Source organism: Trachurus japonicus, chromosome 21, assembly GCF_045865225.1.
Source record: "Trachurus japonicus isolate A0001 chromosome 21, Traja_1.0".
Taxonomy (NCBI): Eukaryota; Metazoa; Chordata; class Actinopteri; order Carangiformes; family Carangidae; genus Trachurus; species Trachurus japonicus.
In genome coordinates, this window is record NC_140927.1 from 13,755,037 (window position 1) to 13,765,503 (window position 10,467).

Consider the following 10,467-nt stretch of genomic DNA (forward strand, 5'->3'; position numbering starts at 1 on the left):
AATACTTATTTTTAAGTGTCAGTATCAAAAAGGCTAAAATATTATGACAATTTGCCTAATGATGAAAATGTCTTAACACAATCACGAGGACACTATTGTGCAAGAACAGTGTCGTCGCATTGAAGCTTGAGTGAACATGAGCAGCAACAGGAATCGGGAGCGCACTGTTCACCTCAACAACCAGGCTACTCCACCACTAGATGGCGACAAATAGAAATCTTCACCCCCTTCACGAAATGTGATGGTGTATTTGATTATTCCGCGCACCATCATTACACTGTAGTCTTGTATAACAATCATGACAGCTAAACTGGCGTAAGACGCGCAGCAGGTAAGAATAAAACGACGCAGCTGTTACAGTTGGCACATCAGTTGCGCGACACCGAGGCGCGCGTTTATTGTTGGACATAGCAGCGAGCTGGCTTGGCTAGTTAGCGGACGTTAGCTTTACTAGCAGGCAGTTGCAGTGTGGGCCTATGGAGCTGTGGCTGAGGAAGCTGGAGGCGCTAGCAATGAAGCGCACCACTAACGCCGCTGACAAGTTTGGTCAAATGTGCAAAATAAAGTTCCGTATTATGTCATGTCTGTCGTTTAACGAGAGTTAGAATTGATTGTCGAATGGTGCATGTGAGAGGACACGTCTGTCGCTGTGACTATGCGGTGTCAACTGATTATTATTACAGCCAAAGACACTGATCAATGTTGGCAGCCACTTGCTAATAGCTCGCTAACTAGCCTCCAATAGGCCGCCGATGTTTGTCAAGCGAGTGCAAGAGAGCAGAACTTCCTGTCGCGGCTTTCAAAGTAAAGTTTTCTGTGGTGTACTAGTGTCAGTTATTCGGCTCTGTCGTTAGTGTAGTTCTACTGAAATATGAAATTATGTATTAAATGTATTTATCTTACCATTGTGAGCAATAAGTGCGTAGTATCACACATTTGTGTTTGGACGAGCTTTTACTTTGAAGGCAGACTGTTGTCTCTTCCTACGTCCCTGCAGCAGTTTCGTTTCAAACTTGATGTAGTTCAACGTTAGCAGCTTTGACAACCGCGGCTAGCTAGCTGCTTAGCAGGAGATTTAACCCACTTAACCTAAGTGACACAGTGAGTGTGTTTACATATGGGGCTTAGTGGTTGTTGGTGTGTGTGTTTTAACTGTGACAGATACGTAACCTGCTCTGCTACCTCTCGGGTCACTGTAGTAAGCTACAATACAAACCTGTTCCCAAACGGTCCACAAGTGCTAGGTTAGCTTGCGTTATCGCATAAGATCGAGTGATTGCTAGTTAACTAATTAGGTGTTGCTCAAGTGTAACGCTAAGTAAACGCAGCGCCGTTGTAGTGTTGCAGTATAAAACGCACAGCTGGCTAACTGCTCTTTCGGTTCCTGAAATATGCCGTTGTGTATGCAGACTGACATTTAGCCTTGTTTGTAAGAATATTAAATAATATAAACGGCCTGGCTCATAACAACGTTAACTTGTGCAAATGACTTTAAATATTGTACAACACAGGGCTGTGAAATCAGCACATCGCTTCTATAAATTGTCAACCCACCGAGTTGCCTCACAGCTGCTTGCTATCACTTAACACTGTACAGTACATTTTGTAAGGTAAGATCACAGCTGACCCAGTTTAAGTTGACACTGTATCACTGAGAGGAGACATTGTTTGGGAAGCAAACTTGGGACTGAGAGGTACTACAGGTTTAAGCTACTTCTTCTTCTAATCAAGGAAGTCCTATTCTTAATAGCTAATCCTATATGTACAATCGTCAATCAATAAGCCGATGAGACTCAGTGGAAGTGGAAATATGCACCATATTTAAAACAGCAGAGTATATCTTCCAGATTAGGGTCAAACTTGTGCATCCCTGAGCAACGCTGGGCATCACACAGTAAGAATAGGCTAGGTGCTACTTAAAATGATTGAGTAATGTCTACAAATCTGAAAAGGAGGGTGAATTGTGGTCTGTGTGGAAATATAAATATTAGCTTCGCCATCCTAGTTACAATTCTGTGTGCAATCTTGGTGAATTTATGGACAAATATAAATTTACCATAGATGTTTATGGGTTAGGTATTGGTTGTAGTAACATAATGTTGTCCACAGTGACTTGTAGTTCACTTCTTTGCCTTTTTTACATCAAGGACTACAATTTAAATATGGTCTTCATTTTGTTTTCATATTTGTTATGCAAGATATTTTTGCAGCTCCCTGTGCATCAATGTCTTCACTCTTAATATCAATTACTGTAAAGCAATATGTATGACATTTAGCCTGCCAACATTGCCTCTGTGTCTCTCTCTTTCTTCTACAGTCTCAAGAACAACTCTATGTAAGATGAACGCTGAGGACAAGCTGGAGGGTATGCTGCTGAAGTGCAGCAGTGGAGGAATAGATGGAGGAGGAAGAGTGCTGCCCGGTGGAGGTGGACTGGTGGTGATGACCCTAGGGGATCGATCATTGGTGAACCACCCCCTCTTGGCTGAGGATGACGACGACGAAGACGACGACGAGGATTTGACTGGGAGCTCGCTGGTTACTCATGACCTGGTCCCTCCGGAGCAGCTGATGATGCAGGAGGAGATGACAAAGAATGGTGGAGGAGGTGAAGAGGAGGGAGGAGGCGAGGTGGGAGTGCATTTCCCCCTAAAACTAACCAACAAGTTGCCCTGCTTGCTTCAAATGCCAGTGAGTTCATCCTGTTTATTGAAGTAGTGGACGTATTGATAAAACTGTTTGTGCTATGGACAGTTTCCATATGTAGGGATTGTCATGCCCCATCTCTGGGCTTTCAAATGTGAACTTCAGAATACTTCTTTCACTGAAAGTGTAAACATTGAGGATAATCTAAGTCAATGAATATTATCAGATTTTAAGCAATATCCAGCAGGATATTTACTTAAAGGTGGCCGTTTGCCCTGTTTGTCGCGTCTCCGTCTACGACTTTCCACAAATTGCCGCACAAGTTTAAGGAAAACGAATTTGATTGGTCGTTATCGAGCGGGCAGGATATTCAATGTTTGGGACGAGACCGAGCTCGGTGTGTTTGTGTGTCTCAGACATTTGAGGATGACGGATGACGGATCCAATATCAGTGGCTGATGAATCGTGAGCAACATGACACATAATTCATGCACCTGCATTATCCAATGCGAAAAAAACGTCCCCACTTTCATCCCGGATTTACTCGATAATATAATATTGCACAAAATTTGGGCTACATCGTCTGATAGATGAGTTATTACACTAATGTTAAGACCCACCCCCATGGCTCAAATTAAATTTTCTTTTCTGAACACCTTTAAATCTTGGACAGTGGCAACATTTTTTAAACGGGGGGAGTCTGCAGTTACTCTCAGACGGACTGCCAGATGTAATCTCTTAGTATGTCCTTGGTCTTTTAGGGCCAGAGGTTTCCCTCTATTCTGCTGTGCCTTCCACAGGAGGGTCATCCTTAGAGGTCACTTCAACCACATCAACTAGCTTTTTAAATTGTGGAGGAGCAGCTGGTAAATGGTTGGCTCACATGGGTTGATTATCATCTGCTTGCCCTATTGCACCTCCCTGTCCTGGATAAACTGTTGGATAAGTGGACAGGCTTTAAACTAGGTCATGTCATGTTAAATATCTTGCTTATCTATGGTCCTGCTTTCACAGTTGAGCATCAAGCAGGAACTGAAGCTGTCTGATCCAGCAGTCCAGATAAAGAAGGACAAGAAAGCAGTGAAGGACCTGATGGTGTGTCCCAAGAAGAAGAAAAGGAAACAGCGCTCACCAGCAAAGGTGCAAGTCGGGACACTTTTGAAAGAAATTTAATGTGGATTACCTGTCACCTTTATCAAAGCAAAGATTTGTGTGTGTGATTGAGAATGCTGAGGATTTCATTACAAGTCTGATACATTTCAATTGAGACAACTGGTAGAGTGAAATGAATACTAATACCTGTCTTTATTCCTGTTGTAGATTCTCAGCATCAATGACGACGGATCACTGGGCATGCAAAATCCCAAGTGTCACGTCTGTGTCCACTGTAATGCAGCATTCAGAACCAACTACCATTTGCAGAGGCATGTCTTCATTCACACAGGTATGGATCACTCACTCAGTCATGTTGTCATTTGGCTTTAGATTGGTTATTTTTCAAGGTGAGAAGTCCAGCTGAAAAACTGCAATGATAAATCTTGCTTTTAGCAGCGTCTACCCTGTGAGATACAGTATCTTTACATATACTATGTGTATATTTTTCAAACTTCAGGTGAGAAGCCGTTTCAGTGCAGCCAGTGCGACATGCGCTTCATCCAGAAATATCTTCTACAAAGACACGAGAAGATCCATACTGGTGAGTAACGAATGCAATCAGGATTCGGCATGACTTTATGAATTATATTAGTCACAATAGAATCATCCTTGGCTTTTCCTCTTTTTTTTTTTGTCTCTGTTCAGGTGAAAAGCCTTTTCGCTGTGATGAGTGTGGAATGAGGTTCATTCAGAAGTATCACATGGAGAGACACAAGAGAACTCACAGTGGAGAGAAGCCCTACCAATGTGACTTCTGTCACCAGGTATGTTGAGTAATGTTGATAAATCAGGTCTTATGAACAGCATAAGATATAAGGTGGTCATATTAGTGGTTCTTTGTATTAGTCAAAATGAATAACAAAATATAGACCCATCAGTACTCTGAGGAAGATAAAGTTTTATCAGATAATAGTTAAAAGATTTTCTGTGATGACAATGATTGAATTGAAAGCGCGTGAGTGTTTTCTTAATTTGTTTTAATTGCCTGAGCAAATATTTATTCCTACAATATTTAAAAGATGTGTTGTCTCTTTGTTCCGCAGTACTTCTCCAGAACAGACCGGGTTTTAAAGCACAGACGAATGTGTCACGAGAACAGGGAAAGAAAGACCAATAAGGCTGCTGGTAAAGTTGGACCTTTGCGTGAAGCAGATTCCTTAGGCCTCCCCTTTCTTGCCAAAGAGTGTTCACTGCCTAAGAAAAAGCGCCAGAAGTGTGCAGACAAGAGTTCGGGCGCTGCCACTGCCCCCCAAAAAGAAGGGCACATTGTCACTGTCGCTGTCGAGAACGAGATGGACGAGAAGGGGGAGCAGAGACGGAATAAAATTGAAAGTCTACCTCTCTACACTGTGTCCTCCAAAGTCAAACACGAGTACATCATCACGGACTACTCTGTGGAACTTCCTGAAGAAACACCCAGCCAACACCAAGAAGCAGAAGTGTCGTCGGAAGAGACGACCCCTCCTAAGCTGCTCCTGAAGAAGGTCACCAAACGCGGTGTTAAACAATCCAATGAACAAACCCCTCCCTGCCTGTCCACTTTGTCTTCCTTCGAGGAAAACAGTAAGGTTGCACAATATGCCTTTGAAATCGTGGACAAGCAAAGCCTGTTGGAAGTAGAAAGCAACACCGAACTCGAGTCAGTTGAAACTCTTCAAGGAGGACCAGCGAAGCCGGCGGCCAGCAGCACGAACTACGACGACGCCATGCAGTTCCTCAAGAAGAAGCGTTACCTTCAGGCTGCTATGGCCAACAACAGTCGGGACTACGGCCTGAATACAAGCAGCATCTCCTCTCAGCCGTCTGTTACGCAAACTGTGGTGGGAACCGTCATCGATGAAACAGTCCCAGCCACCATCCTGGAGCCCCAGCCAATCAACACGGAGATTAAGTCGACTCACGACAAGAATGTGCTGCCAGATGAGGTTCTCCAGACTCTCTTAGATCATTACTCCAACAAAGCTAACGGGCAATCAGACATTTCTTTCAGCGTGGCCGACACAGAGGTGACATCGAGCATATCCATCAATTCTTCTGACGTTTCGGACAGCAGCCCCGTGGAGAGTCTCGGAGCCTCGAGCGCTCAGGGTCAGCCAGCTACTGAGAAAGTGAGCCTCTTACAAGAATACTCCAAGTTTCTCCAGCAAGCACTGGAGAGGACCAGCCAGAACGACAGCTACCTGACCAGCCAGAGCCTCAGCTTGGTCTCTGAAAACCCCACGTTAGCTGGACAGCCTCTGTTCTCCACAGAAAAACAGTTTCCTTCCCCCAGCAGGTTCAAATCAGGAATGAGCTCTCCGCTAAGGTCCACTTTAGAGAAACCTCACTTTGGATTGCTGGTTGGGGACTCTCAGCACTCGTTTTCATTTTCAGGTGATGACACCACCCCTCCCTCCGCGGTGTCTCCAGCTGAGGAAGACTTTCTGGAGCAGGTCTCGCCCTCCAAAAAGACAGACTCTTCACAGGGAATACTGCAGACTTTTCAGATAAGCTCCTTCGATCAGAACTTCAAATCTCATTTCCAGACATCGAGATCTGGGTCGTCGTCACAGTTTACCGTTGCCAACGGACAAGTAAGTCTCCGAGGACACAGCACAGACTTCTCAGAGTTCCCTTTAGTCAGAGTCACTGAGACCAGGTCTCAACTGAACTCCTCCCCTGATGTTTCATCCAGTGAAACATTTGGCTGAAGGGAAGGGGGTCAGAATTCATTTCTGTTAATAATTTCAGCTGCACTTTATCAACTGTTTCCTGTTTTGCCAAAACAAGTTTCATTGCAAGTATGTGCTTTTTCTCAAAGCGTTTTCTTCGACAACATATTCATGTCCTGTTTTTTGTTAAGTCTATAGCTTCACAGAAAGAAAATACTGAATATTGATACAACATAATTAGCATTTCCCCTTTAAAAAATGTAATTTTACAAGGGAATATTTCTTGCTCCAGAATGTACATTAAGAGATTAATGAAATATTCTCATACCATTGAAATGGAGTTTATTTGAATGTTCTTGTCAATCAGTTTGCCTTGCTAAGAAGATGATCAAATCACTCTTGCTGCTTCATGCAATATTTCCACTTATTCAAATGGAGGCCCTATTTATGTATGCCTTTTGCTCTTTCTGTGGCTGCCTCCCCTTGCTGTTTATCTGATAAAAAGTAAGTTTAATCCAGTGCCACTCTATCCCAGCCCTGCAACATACCTATCCCATGGCTAGCGCATTATAGATTCTTCACTATGTGTTGAAGTCACTTTAATCTCACCTAAAATAGGTGTTTCCTAATGAATGCTACAGAAAAGATTTCTCAGATGTCTGATCTGGAATCTAGGTTGTCTGGCTGGGCCTGATTTGCTTGCCAAAAAAGAAATTATAGTCCTTATTCATTAGCTGTTTAGCATTGTGTAGGGTAATTTATTCCCTCCGTGGCTGGATATCTTGGCACTGATTCTACAAATGTGACCCTAGTACAGAATAGTACAGGCTGTGTAACATTAAAAGCTGGGCTGTATTAGATTTAAAAGATTTTCTACCCCCAGAAGAGTTGGGTACCAACCTAACAGCTGCACACATGTAATGTAATGCACACATGTAATGAGTGCAGGATAATCCCAATTTTCTAAGCAAAAGTGAGTTGTAGTAAAATTACTTAAAAGGATTGTGCTTTATATTTGCACAACTTGCACATTCTTCACTAAAAAGAATGTAGCACTTAATTTCACAGTGGAGGAGTTGCATTATACCTTCACCTAAAAGGCAACTTTTTGTTAAATGCGGTTTTTGACACTGACCACTTTAGATATACGGTAATCATTATGTCCGATTTGCTTACATATGAAATATTATTAAATATTATATTCAGTCACCTCTAGTGATGTAGTTCTATAGCTGCAGTTTGATTGCTGTTCCTCATGGAGGATGCACAGGTTTTTGGGGAACAAAAACAAAACCATGTGATCAGAACTCTTTGTCTTCATTGAAGATTTATCAAGGCTTTATTGTGAAATCAAAAGTACACAATGAAATCTATGCCCGTGTTGTTTTAATTCCAGCCATTCCTCTTCTCATTCCTTGTATGTATTTCTTTTTACTCAGCCAATGCTCTAAGGCTACTTATTCAACTTGCACAATAACAGCAAACACATAAGCTATGAAACCTATTCAGTCTGTGATAGGTTGACATCTGGGAGCTTCATCTAATTTTCATATTTTCCCATCATATTATATTATTTTAGATTTAAAGCAAGAAATAGCACCATGTGTAATTCTCAACCTGCTATCTATGATTGGAAGGAGGTTGTGTTTTCATGTACTGTGCTACACAATGTCAGGACACAAACCAATGTTTTAGATACCTGTAGTTTTGATCATGATCACTTGTTTGCTAGAGTTTAGTCATAAGCCACATCTGTCCAGGTCAGTTAAATCAATGTGGATTTCAATGGTTGAGTGAGGTGTCCTCTGTACTTTATCACACTGTTGACTATTTTAGTATGCGTGTTGTCCTAGGTGCTATTGTGTTGAACACTGCGCTACCATTAAATTTCAGTTTGCTCCTCCCAAGCTCCCTCTTGTTACATTTCTACTGACAATCAGGGACAAACAGCACCCACAGTGATCATCAAAAACCTTATTTTTCCTCATTGAACATTCCCTCTAGAATGTATAGACAATATCCTGCTGTAAATACATTGTATATTTTTATGTTCTGAGAAGTACTGTTAGATCTTTGTGTCATTAGAAAGACAAGGCTTGTGCAAGAGACACTTTTTGTCAGTGGAAGGCACATTTATTACTTTTCCAGCATTTATTAGATTGAACGATGAATCCTTTTCACATGCTGAAAAGATGTGGGTTTCTGAGGTTTGCATAGTATATTGCCACTGTTATCAGAAAAATTGACACTTTTTTTTTTTTTACAGTTTTATTGCTGATTGGTTAAAAAATATTTTTTTGTAACTTAATGCAGTTGATTGTGCATTGTGATGGGTTTACTGTAAACACCTGTAATGAAAAGCCTCCGGAAAAGGTTCACCTGAGTTTAATACTGCACCTGAAATCAGTCTTTTTGTTTATTTGTTTTCGTTTCCTTTCTTGTATCCAGTATTTTACTGTAACAGCGGTAAGCAGCTTGGATCCATGTCAGTTCAAACAGATTTTTGGTGGAATATTACATAAAGATACCGGCTCTGTGGTTGAAATGATCCTCCGTCAATCTGTTTCAATATAAGTGATTCTCAAAAGCACAGTGCAGATGAGTAAGTCTGCTTTGGTAAATTATATGCCGTAAACCATTCATGGAGAGTTTTGAATTCAGTTGAGCATTTAAATGCAAAACTGTTGATGGAGATTCATGAATTTTGTGGGCAGTACTTTTTCCTTTGAATTAACTATTGTCAGTAACCTGGCCATAAGTGTCCTTGTATAAGCTAGAGGAAAAAAAAGTTTGTTTTGTGTAAAAAAAAAAAAGGAGGAAAAAAAGAAAAGAATAATTAAAAAAAACAGAATTCTGAACTTTTTGATAAAAACTATTTTTGAAACATGTCATTTAAGGCACTGATATGTACAGTATATCATATGCAGTCACTATTGCTACCCTCATTTATCTCTGTGCAAGTCGTTTGTGTCAATATGTTTCAAATATGGATGAGAGGCCTCTTCTCGAGTGTGAACTCTAACTAGCATTTTCATACTTTTAAAGAACTTGATGAAGAAGCCTCACTGCCTCACTGTGGGGGTTGATCTTAAGTTAGACTGTAAGGTTTATTTGCATGGTCTCTAACTTGTTGGGTCGAGTGAACTTGTTTTATGAATTATGTGCAGCTTTAATTGTGATCAATTAATTTCAGTCAAGTAACCCATATGATTAGATTTTTTTGCAATATAATATGATTTGTAAACAATCAGATTAAATTGTTGTTTTGATTGTTGTGTCATGTCCTTATAAATAAAATAATTCACAGTACAGTATGTAACCGTGAATTGTTCTTGACATGTACTGCCATTCAGCTGTTTTTTGCCAGGTATGTGTCTTATCCTTTACTGTATATTGATTTAGCTTTCTTTTATTTTTTTATATTGTTGTCTGAGACTTGGTTGAGAAGGATTTGTTTAGAAAAAAAGGGCAAGCTCTGCCTCTTAGACTACACAGTGACATGTGTTTGACAGAACGTCATATTTTGTGTGACAGTTGTAAATCCGATGTTAAACAAAACAAATGCAGCAAAAAGTACTTCTTTATATATATATATATATATATATATATATATATATATATATACACTCAGTATCTCACAGAAGTGAGTACACCCCTCACATTTTTGCATTTTTGTAAATATTTTATTATATCTTTTCATGGGACAACACTGAAGATATGACACTTTGATTAATTTGCTGTTCCATCAAAATATACAACTGGATGTTCTCCAGTTCTCCACTACTACTACTACACTACCATTCAAAGTTTGTATATAAAAATAAAATCTGTTGAATCCACAAATATACTCAGGATTTGTCAGCAAGTCACTTTCTCTAGCTCTGTAGAGTATGGTTGGCTGACAGAAAAAAAGACTCATTTTGCAGGCCTATAAATATCCTCATGGTTCAACACATCTCCTTTTCCCATAGAAAGTTCAAGGAAAGAATTTCACAATTAAAAAGATAAGGTTGTT

At 40.5% G+C, this 10,467-nt stretch overlaps 1 protein-coding gene across 5 annotated transcripts; it reads left to right on the forward strand.

Moving 5' to 3' along the window:
- The first annotated feature begins 198 nt into the window (after positions 1–198).
- Positions 199–9,761, forward strand: znf148 (zinc finger protein 148). 5 transcript variants are annotated; one of them, XM_085766124.1, is made up of 7 exons: positions 199–331; positions 2,318–2,691; positions 3,661–3,786; positions 3,967–4,090; positions 4,259–4,342; positions 4,447–4,565; positions 4,845–9,761. In XM_085766124.1, the coding sequence occupies exons 2-7, from the start codon at positions 2,341–2,343 to the stop codon at positions 6,489–6,491; spliced, it is 2,451 nt and encodes an 816-aa protein (XP_085622250.1). In that variant the 5' UTR covers positions 199–331; positions 2,318–2,340; the 3' UTR covers positions 6,492–9,761. The 5 variants fall into 5 exon arrangements, with proteins under 5 accessions (XP_085622250.1, XP_085622254.1, XP_085622252.1 ...); XM_085766128.1 differs by having other exon boundaries at positions 205–331; positions 2,318–2,631; XM_085766126.1 differs by lacking the exon at positions 199–331 and adding an exon at positions 981–1,101.
- Positions 9,762–10,467: the final 706 nt, after the last annotated feature.